This window comes from Girardinichthys multiradiatus, chromosome 20 (genome assembly GCF_021462225.1).
Source record: "Girardinichthys multiradiatus isolate DD_20200921_A chromosome 20, DD_fGirMul_XY1, whole genome shotgun sequence".
Taxonomy (NCBI): Eukaryota; Metazoa; Chordata; class Actinopteri; order Cyprinodontiformes; family Goodeidae; genus Girardinichthys; species Girardinichthys multiradiatus.
Window position 1 is genome coordinate 18108558 of NC_061812.1, and position 19197 is coordinate 18127754.

The 19197-nt window shown below is 38.1% G+C and overlaps 1 protein-coding gene across 1 annotated transcript; it reads left to right on the plus strand.

Annotated features, from left to right (window-relative positions):
- Positions 1-271: 271 nt before the first annotated feature.
- slc6a1b (solute carrier family 6 member 1b) lies at positions 272-18645 on the plus strand. Its single transcript, XM_047348507.1, has 15 exons — positions 272-679; positions 1880-2270; positions 2543-2674; positions 3082-3182; positions 3595-3704; positions 4156-4288; positions 4887-5021; positions 7142-7245; positions 7779-7903; positions 8208-8320; positions 8566-8697; positions 12191-12293; positions 12403-12503; positions 13145-13312; positions 14702-18645. The coding sequence occupies exons 2-15, from the start codon at positions 2024-2026 to the stop codon at positions 14813-14815; spliced, it is 1818 nt and encodes a 605-aa protein (XP_047204463.1). The 5' UTR covers positions 272-679; positions 1880-2023; the 3' UTR covers positions 14816-18645.
- Positions 18646-19197: the final 552 nt, after the last annotated feature.

Here is a 19197-nt window from a genome sequence, read left to right on the forward strand (position 1 = left end):
AAATCTTGCATTGGATTGGTATGGTTTATTAGCTGTTTTTCTGTCAGTCTTTGTTGGAGAAAAAAATGCATCACTTGGTAGTATCTTTAAACTTCATATCAATGACCAGAGCGCATTTTAGGCAAACATATAATTATGTCAACCTTAAAAGTGTTTATAATACATCAGCTGGGCTGTTGCAGAGTCTAAAAGGAGGAGAGAGGGTGGGACAGAGAGAGAAGTTGCTGATGTAAAAAAAGGCTGCATCAGTAAGGATATAAAACCTTGAGACAAGAGGATGCTCCTCTCTTAAACCCGCTGCCATCTCAGTGGTGAATATGTTGGAGTTGGGGTGGGTCGACTTTGAGGTGACATTGAAGCTATGTAGATGAGAGTGAGAACCCTGCGGTCCATGTTACGTCCCTGCTCGCTTCAACTCAAACGGTGGCAGTTCCTTTCCCCGTCTTCTCTCCCTGCCTCTCTTTCAGCACTACTCATTTAAGGACAGCACCGCGCTCTCAAACACGCACTTGTCCACCACCCTCTCCCTCCTTCAGGATCAAATGTCTGCGCCTCGATGACGGATGCAAAGTTTCCAGCTTGGTTATAGCTACCGCAAGTAAAAGGAAGTAACTTTTTGGGGAAAATTTTTATATTTTGCCGGTGGGAAACAATTGTTCCATCAAGCTGTAATTTCACTGTAAGTATCCTTTTAATATGTGCACAATGTGCACAAGGGGGGGAGGAAAATATTTTTGGACTGCTATCCAGCAGCAAAGCCTATGAGGACATCGCCACGTCCAGGTGCGCTAAATTTGGCAAAGCATGCAGATTTGTGGCTGCCCTGTCGATGCAGGCTCATCTCACAAGGACAATTAGCGCATCTTTTAAATACATGACATATGTTTTCAACGTAAAGTATGAAATAAAACCCGGGTTTTACGCAGAACAACTGTGCGCATGTTGTCTTTGTCAAAACAAATGCCGATCTAACAATCCGTTTGTGCGTTGTAGATGCACATTTTACACAAATTTGGAGTAACAATAACTGCATATATCTATTTTTTAATATTAAAGCACATCTCTAAGGCAACCAGAAACATTTATGGTCCTGATTTGCCTCATGCCGCTCCAATTACGCACAAAGCAGAGACCAAATTGAGAGCTCTCCGGCTTCCTTTTACCCACTTTAAAAAGGAAATGCATTTTAAATACAAAACTAAAATATCTAATATAAAATTAAAATTAAAAAGAGTATATTTTCAAGTTTTGAGACCGGGTATTGGTTTTAGTAAACGACACTGATAAATTACGGAATAAATCTATATTTTATTTGATGGATAAAAGAGATCTGTTGAAGGTGCAGCCTCTATACAGAGTTATAAGCCTCTCCAGGTGATTCATTAGACGTTGGATTTGCAACTGCGACTCCTAAATGTGTTTAATTGCTCTGCTCTCGTACCAGAGCAGTGGGAAGTGGGCCATTGAATGTAGAGCACAATGAATCAAGGACAAGAGCAGAGCTCTAAATTTCTTCCAACACGGATTCACTTCGGGCCATCAAAAGTGATTCTTGCTTTGGGATAAATCTTTCCGCCTGGCACATGTATCTTTATTTTCCCCCGAAGAAATCGCATTCAATTAATCTTTTCATATGCATTCTGAAAGCGTAAAAATATGTTTTTTTTTTTCCTTTCAATTATACAACAGGGGGGGAAAATTTTTAAACACCGATTTAGTTAAAACATTAAAAAGTGAAAAAACATTAAATTTGCCTTCCCTTAATGCCCAATTTTCAGCATTATAAGTTATACGTCAAAAAATGTTTGACTAGTCAATTTACCTGTGTAAATTTTCCCTTTTTAAAAGTATTTTAACCTGTCTATGTTTTTGTTTTCAGGGTCTCCGTCTCGTTGCCCTTTCTCATCCTTCACAGACCCTCAATCATCCATCTTCTCTCGGCTTTTCTCTGGGGACCTCTAGTGCGGGACTGGTGCTGAAACCACCACCTCACCGCTGGTTAGGACTGGTTAGGATCGTCATCATGGCCACCAACGGGACCAAAGCCTCGGACGGACACGTCTTAACCGAGACGATGAACGACGCACCCAGCACCACACCAAATGACAAACCCAAAACGCTGGTGGTGAAGGTGCAGACGACGAAAAAGGAAATACCCGAGAGAGAAACGTGGGGAGGGAAATTTGACTTTCTCCTCTCTTGTGTCGGATACGCAATCGGACTCGGAAATGTGTGGAGGTTTCCTTACTTGTGTGGAAAAAACGGTGGAGGTAATCAGGAAATCATTCACTATTTTCAACAAAAACCCAAACGGAATGTAAAGGTCATGCGATCAAAAGCCGAGGGTCTGATTTGAAATAAATAAAGTGTACCATCTCAACAACGCCGTGCGTAATTGCGCAGAAGCAGACATATGCGCGGTTTTCTGGGTGCAGCCTGAAACCAAACAGTCCCTCAACCAAGTGACTTGTTGGATAATAGTCAATATTAATGGTAGATAATTGAATGATTCACATACCTTTGCTTCTCACCTCTCATACAGGTGCTTTCTTGATTCCCTACTTTTTGACGCTGGTATTTGCTGGCATGCCCCTGTTCTTTCTGGAGACGGCTCTCGGTCAGTACACTTCTATTGGGGGTCTGGGAGTGTGGAAGCTGGCCCCAATGTTCAAAGGTAATAAAAATACATTATTAACCCTGTTAAGTATCTTAGTTGGAGCTTTATAATTTGCATGTGAGTTCTAAGTTCTTAGATAGAAAACCTTTTACCAACTCACATTCTAGACAAATTGACTGCACTGTGTTTTAACTAGGAAGCAATTGGAATGTGAACTGTGGCCATATAATTAAAATGTATATTTCAATTTAAATTAATTGAATTAAAATAAATAAACAGAATACAGGTGCTGGCTAAGAGACAAGCACCAGATGGAAATGGATAAGACACAAAGTTGCAAATGGGCAATTTTTATTATTATAGTCAGATAGTATTAACCCATAACATTCAAATATTTAGTAGTCTTCAATTTTTGTTTTTTAACAAAGATTTAACGTTGTGTCTGTATTTTCCGATTGTTGCAGGTGTGGGTCTGGCTGCTGCCGTACTGTCTTTTTGGCTCAATATCTATTACATTGTAATCATTGCCTGGGCTATTTACTATCTGTACAACTCCTTCACCGCTGTGAGTAGATTCACTGTAAATTTTCGACAACCCTTCCTTTTTTGTCATTCAAAGCATAGTTGTTCTTTTTAATGTATCTTTACATTGTAATTTACTTTAGTCATGTGGCAGGCTGCTTGCCAGAATCTTTTATGTAAGGCTGCACAGCCCATTCACAGAGTATGACTTTTATTACTTCCTTTCCTGCATAATTAGCGCCTCACACAAGGTATTGATAAATGCATTCTGTGATGAAGCATTCACTTCAGTTAGAAAACCATGAAATCTCAATGTCCCAAATGAGCATCACGGTCTTGGCTGCTTGACAGTCTGAGAGAATGGGACCCAGTGATGGGAGAGCGATTTCAGGAAAAAAAAAAAAGAGCTTTCTCCCTGTCTCTATGTGTGGTTGTTTTCTATTCCTGATTTTCAGGACCTGCCATGGAAGACATGTGGCAATGCCTGGAACACAGATCGCTGCTACACCAACTACACCATCGCGGACACAACAAATCTCACCAGTGCCGTAGTGGAGTTCTGGGAGTAAGTTTGACATCTGAGTGTCCTGTCTGAAATGTTGTGAACAGATTAAATCCGATAAGGTCATTTCCTGCCAGTGAGGGATAGGAAGGGTCAGATCAGGGGTCAGAGAGAGGCTGATGTGGCAATTTCCATGCAATGAACCAAATAATTCAACAGGGAATTTGCTTCTAGACATAATAAGAAATGAAAAAAGTGCACACACAATAAATTGCCCAAAACAGATGTAGAAAAAATTTTAAGATAAGGAAAAGCACATAGTCTTCCAAAGAAGCATAATTTCCCTTCATTGTGGTGCCTCTGAAAAGGTTTAGGGGAAGGAAATAAAGCTCTTTGTAAATATCAAGACACTTGCATGCATCCTCGAGTGTGCATGCAACTGATGTGTGTTGCATTGATGAGTATCATGTTACTCTTGTGGATTACAGTAGGACCACTTTGTTTTTTGCTGCAGACGTAACATGCACCAGCTGACGGATGGTTTGGAGAAGCCTGGGGAGGTCCGGCTTCCACTGGCTATAACGCTCGCCATTGCATGGGTGCTCGTCTATTTCTGTATCTGGAAGGGGGTCGGCTGGACCGGCAAAGTGAGTGGAGAAAATATAAAATGAACTCAGTTCTAGAAATGTTATGATCTGAAGTGAAAAAAGAGATGTATAATTAGCTTGTCTGGTGACATTAGTGACACTTTTTATGATCAAGGATAACAGACAAAATGTTCAAGTTTTACTGTTAATTCATGTGTTTTATTAGTTTTTATTGACATACAGCAAATAACAAAAATCTACTACCACAGGAAAGCTCTTTAACTGGAGCGATTGAACATATTTGCATTAGAGTCAGTGTCCTTCCCCTTCTAATGACCTACTAAGTTGGTTTCTTCTAGAATGACTTCCTTCAGTAGATTTGACTTTGAGTACACAGGTGTAAAACTGGTTCAGATAAGAAGGTGAAAGTGCACCAGGAGTGCACTGAACCCACTCACTCTGGGGTCATTTTGCCTCAGAGGAAGAGCTGACTAGGGCACTGTGCAGTGCTGTGGGAATAGTGCCGCAGTAACACAGTAAATTGACAAGTTTAGCCATGTAGCTTTTCTTGCAGAGCAAATATACCCAATGCAACATTTAATTTTCAAATGTAGCTTAAATAATTTAAAGATTGCTCTAACAATGACATGTCTCACAGGTAGTCTACTTCTCGGCAACATACCCTTACTTTATGCTGTTCATCCTGTTTTGTCGTGGCGTCACTCTGCCTGGAGCTATAGACGGGATTCTCTTCTACATCACACCAGACTTTCAGAAACTCAAGGAGTCTGAGGTGAGCCATTGGAGGTGTTGTGTTGAGAAACACATACAGCTATATCACATAATCTGTAGCACAGGAAGCTCCAGAGGATGAACTATGCCAGAAATGGGATGTGTTTTACTTTTTTGATGTAAAGTTGCACAAACTGTGGATAGGATACATAGAGGCTATTTTAGAGGTCTACTCAGAAGAGCATTCAAAGCGTTAATATGTTATTAGGATTTTTGCAGAAAGTGCTATGCAGAAGTATTCATGTGGAATCTTTTGACATTTTTGTTGCATTACAACCACAAACTTTGTTGTATTTGAATGGGATTTTATGTCATAGACCAACACAAAGCAGAACATAACTGTGAAGTGGAAGGAAAATTATACATTGTTTTCCAAATCCTTTACAAAAAAAACCTGAAAAGAGCAACATGCTTTTGTTTTCTTCCCCTTTGCATTGGTTCTCCTAAATAAAATGCAAACGACTAACTTCAGAGGTTAAAAAAATTGTGAACAAATTAAACACGTGTAATTTTACTTCAGTATAAATAAATGTTCTGTGAAGGCATCAGAGGTTTGTTAGAGAACATCAATGAACAAAAGTATCAAAAAGACCACAGCAGACAGGTCAAGGATTCAATTTTGGAGACCGGAAACACATTTTCACAACTGCAAAAGCTCCCAAGACATGGTCATCTACTTAAACTGACAGGTTGGGCAAGGGGAACAATAATCAGAGAAGCAGGCAAGAGGCCCATGCTAACTCTGGAGGAGCTGCAGAGAACCACAGTTTAGATGGAAGATTATGATAACAGAATGGCAAGAAGAACGCCATTGTTGAAAGAAAGTCTCATTTAGAGCTGTCCCAAGGGAAGTTGGGGGCACACCAAACATATCAAAGAATGTGATCTGGACAGAAACCAAACTACATTTTGATTTACATGTGAAAAGTCATGTGGGACAGAGAACTAACACTGCCAATCACCCTAAATACACCATCTTTACTGTGGAACATAGGGGTGGCAGCATTATGCTGTGGGAATGACGTTCTTCAGAGTTGTTAGATCAAAGCATATTCATGGGTTAAAAGGGCCCAGTCAAGTCAAGTCAAGACCTAAATACAATGAGAATTGATGGGATGACTTGAAAAATCTGATGTTATCAGATGCTCTCTATTCAATCTGACTGAACTTGAGTTACTTTACAAAAATCTTCAAATGTGTGAATCTGGTAGAGACATTACCCAAATAGACGAACATCTATAATTACAATAAAATAAGGTTTCTGCAAAGTACTTAGTCAGGGGATTTAAAACATATGCATATACATGTATGCTTTTTTTCACCTCACATTTATTCACAAATTGGTGTTGCTCTATCTCATACTAAATACACTGAAGTTTGTCTTTGTAGTGAATATTGTGAATACAGATCAATACAAAACAATCTAAAGCTCGTACTCGTCGTCTTCCGCTTTATCCGGGACCGGGTCGCGGGTGCAGCAGACTCAGCAGAGACGCCCAGATGTCCCTTTCCCCAGACACCTCTTCCCTCTTCCAGCTCCTCCGGGGGAAGCCCAAGGTGTTCCCAGGCCAGCCGAGAGACATAGTCCTTCCAGCGTGTCCTGGGCCGTCCACTGGGCCTCCTCCCGGTGGGACGTGCCTGGAACACCTCCCGAGGAAGGCGTCCAGGAGGCATCCGGTATAGATGCCCGAGCCACCTCAACTGGCTCCTCTCGATGTGGAGAAGCAGCGGCTCTACTCCGAGCCCCTCCCAATCTAAAGCTATACATATATATATATATTACATTTGTTTGGCAGATAGGCTTACTTCTAAAACTTAAAAACATATGGGGCAAATGTTTGAATTAATTCACTCTTGAACATCCCTATTGAAAATGAGGAAAATGTTTAATATTGTGAAGAGGTTAGGTACGGAAAACTGATGTGAGTGGATCAGATAATGATTGCAGATTTATTTTCCTATTACTGTTTAAACGAAGTTTCTAACAAGGCAGGAAAAAAATAATATCAATTTCTATATTAATTCATCTAGTTAAAAAAATTCTCAACACAAACTGAAATTTGTAGAGTTTATTCATTATACATATTGACTTTGACATGTTTTCTAATCCTTGTGTGTCAGGTATGGCTGGATGCTGCCACACAGATCTTCTTTTCCTACGGTCTGGGATTAGGCTCTTTGATTGCTCTTGGCAGCTACAATCCCTTCAATAATAATGTCTACAGGTAGGTGACAAAAACATACTGCCGCTCAGGCTTATTTACCTTTGAAATTAAAGTTAGCTGTTCATATGAAATGTTAACATACAGTTACCTTACCCACACAGTATTTTTAAAGAAATAGTACAAATGTCTGCAGTTTTTTGCTTTTATGTCAACAATACATTTAAAACCTTTCTTTTTCTGGATAATTCAACTCTTGATTACACTGGATCCATTGTTTATTTATTTTAGTTGTTTTTCTACTCCTAATCAATATGTACCACATTTTAGGCCTCAACCACAGACAACTTAAAGGGTAAAGACTGGTCAGGGACAAACAACATATATTGAACAATATTAAAATCCACTGGTATTTAAAAAAAGAGGTCAGTACAAACCGTATCCTACTGCTATGGTTCTGCAGGACGCAAAATGGCTTTCGACTTCTCCCTCCCCTTTCTCCTTCCAAATGCTTCTCTCCCCAATGTGTGACAGGATGATAAGGAATTGATACAGGCGTAACAATGCCCATCCCATGCTTTGTCTCACCCCTGCAGAGATTCTATCATTGTCTGCTGCATCAACTCCTTCACCAGCATGTTCGCCGGCTTTGTCATCTTTTCCATTGTGGGATTCATGGCTAATGTAACAAAGAGGCCAATCGCTGATGTGGCAGCCTCAGGTAATTGCAATCAATGTCAAAACTCAATAGTGACATTAGACTCAAGGAGAAGATGTGTATATATATATACATATATATATATATATATATATAATGGCCAAATTTTGGTGATTGTCGCCAGATAAAATCTTTCTTTTATCCAGTATTTCTTTCTGTATTTTTACTATTGCTTAGCCTTTTTAAAAAGGTACATTCTAAATTTCTTATTCCAGGCTTATTTTGTCTTCTACAGATAGTCAAAAAACATATGTTTAAGACCTTTTCCACTGTATACTGGGGTTAAAAGTAATTTATCTCATATCAGGACCTGGCCTGGCATTTTTGGCATATCCTGAAGCCGTCACCCAGCTGCCTGTCTCTCCTCTCTGGGCAATACTGTTTTTCTCCATGCTGCTGATGCTGGGAATCGACAGCCAGGTGAAAATATTCCACTAAATATGGTCTGCTTTTTGGACCACTGTAATACTTATTAGATTAAAAAACTTGGTTAAAGCTCTAACACATATTGAATGTGATTGTTAAATCCTTTCACAGAATTCTGTTCTTTTTAGTTAGAAACCTTGTACTTTGCTATAACGTCTCATTTTTGTACTAATTTCTTTGCAATGATTGCATTGTGACAGCAGTGTGTTAAGTAACACAGTTTCGCAATGGCTTTGCAGTTCTGCACTGTGGAAGGCTTCATCACTGCACTGGTCGATGAGTTTCCTCACATCCTACGAAATCGTAGAGAAATCTTCATCGCTGTTGTCTGCCTTGTTTCTTATATCATTGGTCTGTCCAACATCACACAGGTAAATATGTGGAATTACCAAGAGTCAGTTTCATTTATTTCTTTTTTTTTCACTTACATGACAATCATTCTTACAGAAATGCCAGGCTTTTCATATAAATAATACCTGTATATGTTTTGTTTCGCATTTAACTTCTTTTTTTCCCCCAGGATTTTATGATTTCTGAAAGACTAGGTATAGTTTTCCTGCAGGCAGTCATGGGTTGATCCCAATAGTTTTCTCTGTATTCTTTAAAGAGGAAAGGAAGACATGTATTCTCAAGTTTTAAACTGCTCTTTTTCTCATTTCCTGCACCAGCTAGTTGTACTGCAGTGCCAATGCTAGCTTCTACATGAACAGAAACATCGAGTGCCTCAGTGTTAGAGTTTTCCCCAGTGAGAGAGTGTTCCCTCTTTGTGTCTTTGACTTGTAGGTTCTGTCGCTGTTGATTATGCACCAAACCCAACCTTCTTGAAGTCTCTAAACGATGTTGTGGAAAGGGTGTTGTTTGGGGGATTCTGTTGTGCTCCAGGGGGATTTCAAGGTCCATGTGGGTAATGATGGTATTACCTGAAGGGCTGCAAATCTGAGCAATGACCTCTCACAAGTTGTTTTTGGACTTCTTTGCTAGGCATTGGATGCCCATAACAAGAACAATGTTTGAGCACAAGATTGTCCATCAGACTGGTTTTGTAATAATTTTGTCATATCAGTGGTGTTATATCTTGGTGTGAGGGGAGAGCTGTCAACTGATCACCACCTGCATATGATAAATAAGTGGTAAGAGTTAACTGGGAATATCTGGCAGAGAACTACTTTCAGGGCATTTTCAATTCATTCTGGAGAGTTTCTCTCAAGTTCCAGGGAAGGCTGGTGATGTCTGAATTGGTGATGTGTGAATAGGCCATGAGCAGAATCTCCACTGCAGATGTGGCTTCCAGGAGCAATGGCCTGAAAATCATTGTTGCCTATAATGGTGGCAGCCAGTGGACCTGTTGGCAGACACCAGCTGTGTTGGACACCATCAAGCTGAAGAAGGAAGCATTTAGGGCTTGGGTGGCTCTTAGGATTCCTGAAACATTTGACAGGTACCAGGTGACCAGAGTAACTGTGGTTTCTGCGGTTACGAAAGTGAAAAATGGGGCTTGTAAGCAATTTGAAGATGAATTGCAGAAGAACCTTTAGTTGGCCTTGTGGAAGTTCTTGAAAAACTGTTTTGGCATTTTTAAAAAGGAAACTGAATACAATCCCTGGGATGGGAACTAAATAGTCAAGTAGTGTAAAGAACACTTTTCTGATTTACTGATACAGTTGACAAGATTTAAGCAACATATTGGAGGTCTACATATTTTTGTTTTGTCATGGTGACAGATCTCTTCAGTGTATTAGGAATGTGATCAAGTAGAAAACCGGGGTGGATTTCCTTATTTTTAAGAAAGGGGAACATAGAATATGTTTGAACTATTAAGCGATCACACTTCTTATCTTTCCCAGGAAAGGTGTAGTGTTGCATGTTGGAAAATAAGCTCTGACCGATCCAGAAGTGTTAGTGTGGCTTTTTTCTGGTTGTGACCTGGATATTAACCCTTTTGGAATCATTAAGTTGGTTAAGATGAGTTAGGTTGTTTGGTCCAGATGTGTTTTGTGAAGCTTGACATGGCATTTGACTGTGCCATTGACTGTGTCCCTCAAGCCATTTTGCAAGCAGACCTGCCCAAGTTTATTGTACTGGGGTTGCTTTTAAGAACTATCTGGTCGTTGTACAATCAAAGCAAGAGCTGTGTCTGCATCATCAGCACAACGTTTAGATTGTTTCAAGAGCAGGCTGGGCTCAACCAGGGTTGCGCTTTGGCACTGATCGTGTTTGTGGTGTTCAGTGGCAGGATTTGAAAGCATAGTTGTAAAGAGAAGGGTGTCTGGTTAGGCAATCTTAGGGTTTTATCTTGGCATTTTGCTTTTTGGAACTGTTGGCATCTTCAGGTTCACTGGAGTGTTGTGCAGCCAATCCTGAGGTGAATGGGATTCAGTCAGATTTCCTGTCTGAGACCATGGTTCTTATTCAAAGAAGGTGGACTCCTACCTCTAGTTTAGACGTCGGTCCTTGCCTGAAGCAGTGTAGTTGAAGTATCTTGGTGTCATGTTCATGAGTGGTGATGGGATGGGGCAGACCCAGCATGACCCACTGCTGTAGTGACAATTATCCCTTCTGGTGTGGGAATCCCTACAGATACCTCAAAATGAACTGGAGATTGTTGCTGGTGAGGTGGACATTTAGGTTTCCCTAATGGATGTATTGACCCAGTGACCTGATCCCAGTATGGTTGTATGGATGGATCTTCTGAAACAGTGTTAAAACTAACAATGTTTTTTTGCATCTCCAATAATAAAAAGCTGCTTGTTTTACATTGTTTGTTCAGAAATCTAAGTGCAAAGAGACTCAAACTCCATGTTTCAAGGCAGCATAACAAAATAATATAATAGTTACGCATTCTGTGACATGCTATACCTCCACCACTGTTTAAGTGTCCAAGTGTGGACTGGTTTGCTGCTTGATTTTCAGGCTGGATTGTGCAGGTACATAGAGGCTTTGCTAAAAAAGACTAGGATTCTAGGACCTTACAGAAATACAAAATGATAATTGTTTTACACAAATATTAGAGCCTTCTAAGGTGAGAATGACTTTTTAAATCTTCTAGTCTGCTATGTTATTTATTCAAGCTTCCATTTTTTAAACCTCCTAATGACATGGTCATTTAGTATTGACTGTCAAGTGAGGGAAAAGGGAATGTTATTGCACTTTTGGCCATTCTTTTATATCTTTTTATGTCTCTTTGGTCAGAAGTGTTCCCTTTTTATTCATTTTTGTACTCTACTGACATTCATTTGTTGATTTCCTCTCATTAATAGGCTACTTTATCTGTATAAATATGCCCATGTAGGCTATAAACCAGTTTGTCTAAAGAGATCTTTATGAATTTAAGGAATTTATTATTTCTTGTAACAGACAGGATTTTCTTACAGTATTTTAAAAAAATGAATTGCTTATGGTTTACTAGAAACATGGTAATTAGGGTCTGGAGTCCTAGATGTACAACAAAGTTTCAAGATAAAAACATAAAATAATATAAACTCTTTATTTCCCTAAAGGAAATGATTGTGGTTATGCATAAAACTCAGAAGTGAAATAATCCCTCTATTGTTGCAATGCTTAATACTAGCAGGAACTGAGCATATGTACCACCTTTGGCAGTGTAAACTAACAATTAAATCTGTACCTGCCTTTACCAAATGGCCACAGTATATAACTCTTACAAGTAAGACACTGAAAAAGCCCATATAAATATGTCACTGCTTCCCACCAGCCACAGTCATTTCAGTTCACACTTTATACTGCATTATTCCTCTTGACCAGTTTGAGACTGTCCTGCATTTTCATAAAGTTGCATCTTATATTTACAGTTCTTCTGCTTCAGCAGTCTCATCTACTTACTTGCTCCATTTCCTTAATTTACAGGGTGGATTGTATGTGTTTAAGCTATTTGACTACTACTCAGCGAGTGGAATGTCCCTGCTTTTCCTGGTCTTCTTTGAGTGTATCTCAATTTCATGGTTCTATGGTGAGCAATAGTTTTTTTGATAAAGAATATAGAAGGGACCTAAGTCTCAAGAATCACATCATGTATTTTGAAAAAGATCCTCATCTTGTTTTTTTTTCTTTACTTGCAGGTGTAAACAAATTCTTTGACAACATTGAGGAAATGATTGGTTACAGGCCCTGTCTGTGGTGGAAGGCCTGCTGGGTTGTTTTCACTCCTCTCATTGTGGCTGTAAGTGTTACCTGTTGTAGTATTTTAAGACAAACCCTTGTGGTGTAATACACATGTTGTCATGTTACTACCCCAATTTTCTTTGAGATTGTATAAGATACATGAACACAAACTTGCACACAACTGTGAAGTTAAAGGCAAATAGTTAAAGGCCGCTTGGAAACATCCAAGAGGCCCATGGTAAATCTGGAGGAGCTGCAGAGATTCACAGCTCAGGTGAAACAATCTGTTGGGAAAACAAATATTAGTCATATACTCAACACATTTAGAAGAGTGACAAGAACAAAGCCATTGCTAAAAGGAAAGGTCTGAAAGGCCCTCTCAGTGGAATCTTATATGCCATGTAGGACACATAGCAAACATCTGGAAGGAGGTGGTTTGATAAGATGAAACTGAAATTAAACATTCTGCCCTACATGCAAACTTCGATGTGTGTAGGAAAACTGAAACTTGCACATCAAACCAAACAAACCATCTCCATAGTGAAACATGATGTTGGTAGCATCATGCTGTAGGAACGTTTTCTTCAGCAGGGAGAGGAAGGCTGGTCAGAGTTAATGAGAAGATGGATGAAGCCAAACACAGGGCAAGAAGTTAATATAAGATGCTGAAATATCTTCTCTCATCTCTTTATTCTCCAGGGAGTCTTCTTGTTCAGTGCAGTCCAGATGGTTCCCCTTACTATGGGAGATTATGTGTTCCCAAGCTGGGGTCAGGGAGTCGGCTGGTTAATGGCCCTATCCTCCATGATTCTTATTCCAGGCTATATGGGCTACATGTTCCTCACTCTCAAAGGCACTTACAAAGAGGTAAGATGTTATCATCATATGTAGATTTTACCAAATTCTTCCTGTATTGTATCCTGTATGTATTTAAGAATAAATGTGTTGCCAAGAATCCAAAGGGTAACCAATAGTGAATGAGAAAATGCTTTGCTTTGCCTTATTTTGTTCTGAGGATTAAAACCAAACTCTGGCAACATGATTCAATGGTTTTTAATGAGCAAACTCACAAGAATGCTTGATAGTGAAATAGTAAACTAAAATGGAGAGCAGGGCTGTGATAAAAGGATTAGTGAAAAAAAATTATTAGTTGTGCAAAGCAGTGTTTCATGGCTTTCTGTTTCAACAGTCACTGAGCTCTTAGAAAATCTTCTGCAGCAAAGCAAAGCAGTTCAGTTTCATGTCTTAATCAATAACAGACAAAACATTTTGTTTAGCTTAACATTTGCATTATTGGCTGCTTGATATTCACTTTTGCACAGAGTGCTGGATGCAGCTCCCAGTGACATATATAGCTTATAGCTACTGGTATAAGAATAAATGTACCATAATTGCAGGCATTGCAAAAGAGGCTATCAGAGGCGAAATGCAGCTGTCAGATCCTGCAGTACCAGCTGATGGCTGATTGTGTAATTGTAGCAATCAGGCAGCTGAATGCTGCTCTGCTTTCAGGCTGGCACTTAGTTTCACAAACACTTCATTAAAATGACTGCAAAAGTGTGTAGTCCAACACTATTGGAAAACTTCAAGATTTAAAAAATGTGGTTACTTTTTTTTGGACAGTCCTCCTTCTTCCTTCTAACTGATGCAGACAACAAATTAACATACCCCTCTTTTGGGTTTTGTGATCATCCCGAACTTTTCAACCTGTACACTGACCTATACAATTCAATTAAAATGAAATGAAATCTTTTAGCATGTAAAAACAGCTATAAAACAACATGTTAGCAAAAGTAGAAAACAAAAAGAAAACATATTTGAAAGTCTTTAAAGAAGCATCTGGGAAAACAAGTTACAGTCTGATAAAGAAGGTATAACTTTTTGCCCATAACTCCAAAAGGTATTTTCATCAAACTAAACAGCATCACACATCACCATACCTACAGTGGAGTATAGTGGTGGCAGCATCACGCTTTGTTTGTTTTTGTTTTTTTCAGTTTGAACCTGGGTCATCAGGGAAGAAGTTTAACAGTTGTGCAACTACATTATGATTTTTCATATTTAACTATTCCCTCTAAATGATTTTAGCTTGTTTTTCAGTCGTTACCTAATAGGCTATAGGTTACATTAAGGAAGGAAAAAGTTTTAATATGAGTTATTTTGATCTCATTTTTGAAATCACAGAAATATGTGTATAACAAAATCAGTTATATTAGCAGAAACTGTTTATTTTATTCCACCTGATTCTCTTCTCAGCGTCTGCGCATGATGATCAAACCTTTGGTACTGGTGAAGGCTCAGGAAAATGGTCCAGATCAGCAGGCAGAAAGCCAGAATCAGAACCCTGCCAATGAGGAAGCCTACATCTGAAAAGGAATAACGAAGCTCTGCCTGCCTCTTTTCTCGAACGGCCAGACCGGCGCCGCACCGTAATCAAGGTTGGGAACAACCACTAGACTTCTACGTCTGCTTTTATTCACCTACCTCCTGGGGACATGTGAAACCAACCTGATTACATGGTTATTTTTAAGGGGGTTATTCTGTTTGTTTATTTTTATAATACAGAGTTATAAAACGTATAAAGAAGAAAAAAATACCCAGCAAAGTTGTTGTGATATTTTGAATTTCATTATGCAAAAGTTTAGCCTTCTTAGAAAAGCAAATGTGACCTAGAAAACTACTGTATATTGAATATGTATAATTTAAATCCGAAGGCCCTTTCTGATTCAATAATATCACTATGAAAATTATAATTAATTCACTAAGCTCAAAATACTGTACAAAGAGAACTGTGATTAAAGTGTATTTTATTTTGTAAATGAGATAAATACTTTCAAATGAATGCAGTGTAGCTGTTAAATACAAAGTAAAAGTTTTATGGATAAAAAGTTTAATATAGATAAATTTCAAGCAAAGACAATATGGGAATGTGCAACAGGTAAGGCCAAATCTGCTTGTAGGTGTAAATTAGATCTTAGCCAGACTATCACTCCCTTGCAGAATTCTGCACCTCTTCGGAAATGTTTACCACTCATTGCGGGGACTACATTAGAAAAGCACAAGTACCTTCTGGTATTTTTAATACTTCTTTTTGGCATGACTGAAACCTGTGACAACAGCAAAAATAACTTATATAGAACACTTAGCAAGAGACTGTTATGACTGTTTTACTTGTTTTCTAAAGAACATTTAATTTGTATGTCGTCTGAATTTCTGTTTAGAGTAATTTTTTAGATCATTTCTATATGTGAACGTGAGAAGGACCAAATTGCTCTCGATAGTTTGAACACTTCGTGCAGGCGTTTTACCTGCAGACTAAGTATGGATCAAATTAATCACCCTTTTGATGCAGAAAAGCAATAGTTAGGAAAAATAAAACAGCATCAATGTACAAGCACAACATTATTCTATGGACTAAAGCCTATAATAGAAAAGGTATAGCCATTGTAGAAATCCCACAGTTGCTCTGTGCTCTCTACAATTCCATTTTCAGAGCACTTATTTGGAAAATGTATATTGTTACGTTACTGAGGGATGGTTTAGTGGCAACAAAGTACCTTGAGAAGCAGTTGTTGCCTTCTGCCGTGACTGGTGTCCTGCGTTGGCGGTAGTGAAATGGATTTCTGTGACAGCTACCGATAGTCTGCCTGTACTTGTTTACTTGTATATCTGTTTAGTAATCCACTCCTCAGGAACATATTTAGATGTGACCAAACGGTTTTAGACACCAACCTGATTCACTGAACTAATGATTACTCTATCTAGAAAATGTAGCCATCGAAACCCTGAAAACGTTTCTGTCCAAAAATTTATGAAGACTCAAATAGTATTAAGTCTTTGTGAACAAATGTTCCGGGACAAAAATTAAAAACCTGATCTCTACTTTGTGATATATGGTTGTCCTAACCTGTAATAGGCATGGGCTGGTATGAGGTTTTCCCAGTATGAAAAGCTTGAGTAAAAATACCACAGTGTTACTGTATTTACACAATATTTCAACAAAAATGTATCACATGATCTAATTGCTTTTGTTTAAACAGTCAAGCAGCAATTATTCCTACAGATGCCAAACTAATGAAAGATCTTGATAACTACATATTTATCGTAGTAACAGTGGTACCCTATTATAACAAGCACCACTTCAATAAATACCATGTTATTCAAGTAACACTATCTTGACAGATTGTTTTCAAAACAGTACTACAACAAGACTTGGGCATTTTAAATTTGTGTCATATCTTCAAAACTCATAAAAATATATTATCTACTACTTGATTGGTTGTAGGATTGGCTTCGATTGTGTTTAATATCTATTCAGAAGTTGAAAATGGAGAGTTTATAGTTGGAAAAGTTAGAAGAAATGTTCCTGAAAGTTGGAATTCTAAAAAGGGAATATCAGAGGTTTCTTGACAACCCTGATGTTGAATTTCAGTATGTCTGCCTACTAGATAAAACTTAGCGATTGGGGATTAGTTATGGTAAACTATACTACACAGATCTCATTTACTTAACATGTATTTACAGTATTTAAATGTACAAAATGTAGAGAAATACAGTGCAGTCTTATTAGCTGTTATTGCTAGTAGATGTTATCCTGTTTAATGAGCATATCAATTGGCAAATCCTACTGTGTTTGGAAGTTGGCCCTACAACATGGTTAAATTGGGATTGACGTCATTCCCAGACCCAAGTTCAAATTTCAGATAGGAACTGAATGCAGCATAAGTAAATAACCAAATTTTCTTATGAGTACTACTAAAGGCAGCCCAAGTAACACCAGTGTCACTTGTACCATATAAAAGAATGGATCCACAATATTTCTATATTATTTTGATTTGAACACAAACACTCACAAAATAAAAATAAACACACCTCTCAAAATTAGCAGTAGTTTTCAAGTGCTTATTGGGCAGGGTGATATACGTTATTCTCATTCTGCTATTTTTTATGTACTACAAGTCCATGTCGTAGTATAACAAACTGCTTGATAATTAGTCAGACAGTGTGCTCAGGAAGCCACTCTGCAATCAGCTGCTTAACAGACATGCAGCTCACAGTTGTTAGCTGTGATTTAAAAACAGTTGTAACCCGATAAAAGAGAAGGCCAGGGCTCTTTTAGTTTCCACAGGACTCTCTGTGTTTTGTTCGACCAGAAATATTTCGAAACAGTTGGATTTGTCTTGTGTTGTAGCCTTCTTTTAGATACCTAGGCATTGTACAGAAACTCTGGCATAGGTGCATAACTGTGATACTCTACACATGATACAGCCAAAAACTACTGTCACTCGAGTGACTTATGAGGATTTTCAACCCGTAGGAAGATAATGAGGACAAATTATGCGATTTTTGTAATCGTAAGATTCTAGAACCTTGATATATCATAACGGTAACCCGCCTATGCCTATTCTGTAATGGTCCTTCTAAAACAAATGTTTTAGAAAACACTGTTAGCACAACAAAGCACAATCACATACTTCACAGGTCAACAACACTAAAACTATAAAACAAAGAAAAATGTTACAAATCTAATTATACTTGATTCTGTGAAGAATTATAACATAACGGCTAGCATAGATTCTAACTTAATCACAAACCACCAATGCCGTGACAAAGAAGGATCAAAACAATATTCTTTTATGGCAGCTACATGCGACAGGTATCAGGTTGAATCAGTCCCGTTTCCTAAAACTTTACTGACTTATTTTTCTAAAGATATGTGAATGAAAAATGTGCAATGATGCAAGGGTTCCATGAATTTTGTATAAAGTTACCATACAGCAGTTTCTCTCTTGAATGATATTGTAAACTGGACTGTGTAATACATGTATCTGTGAATGTCTGTACATGCTGAGTTTATTTCATTTGATTCTGTCTAAATGTTGAATGGAAAAAATGTGACAATTTTTGCCATTTTCTGCAATAATACTGTCTCAGAAAGTAAGGCACATATCTCTCTCCACTGTAAAAATGACAATTACAATAACAGAATAGAGTAATAATAAAGAGATAATAATAATAATGTCATAGAACTGTCTAGTCAGAGAATATTGTTTTGTATATTTTTAGCTGTTACATGGGCCTAATGTAAAATATTATATGTAAAAAAATATATAATAAATGTCTTTAGATGGTGTTCTATGGAAAAGCATGATTGCTGTATATGTTATCGGCAAAATTAAATAAAGATCTATAGATTATAACGTGGGTATTGTGTTATTTTCAGTGCATCTGTTTCAACCACTCTAAGCCAGCTTTGGAAATGCATAATGGGTGCTTTATAAAACCATTTCACTTTGTGTAATGTATGATACCTTTTGAGTACTTCCTAGCTGTAGCTTATAATGTACAAAAACCCTCTTTAAGTGCTCTCATTGAGATGGCTGCTGACCTGCTCAGTAATATGCTAATGCTCTATTTATTACATAAGTGGGAATGAATATGCAATCAGCCCCATCACCTCGAAAGATGTTGGCTGTAAACCTGGCTGATGGTATCTGTCAAAATGGTTTTCTACAGCCATAATAACATCCGTATGGCGGCCAGTCACAATCCATCCCTCGGCAGCCGCATATATATGTATTTATTTATTATTAGCTGTATGATGTTAATGTTACCCAATTACCAATGCAATCAGTAAAAAAATAAATAAACGTAAAGTGATGTATCTGTAATTTTTTTTTTTTTGATTTCATTTGGATAAGCAAGCTTACAGAGAACTTTTAAGATGCTTTTGCACATGAAGGAGAGGGCAA

What these genes read in the sequence shown, in the direction of transcription:
- slc6a1b (XM_047348507.1), top strand. Translation starts at nt 2,024, where the DNA reads ATGGCCACCAACGGGACCAAAGCCTCGGACGGACACGTCTTAACCGAG. An exon ending in TGCTGGGAATCGACAGCCAG is followed by an intron (nt 8,321 to 8,565) that starts GTGAAAATATTC and finishes ATGGCTTTGCAG; the next exon opens with TTCTGCACTGTGGAAGGCTT. An exon ending in TCAAAGGCACTTACAAAGAG is followed by an intron (nt 13,313 to 14,701) that starts GTAAGATGTTAT and finishes TTCTCTTCTCAG; the next exon opens with CGTCTGCGCATGATGATCAA.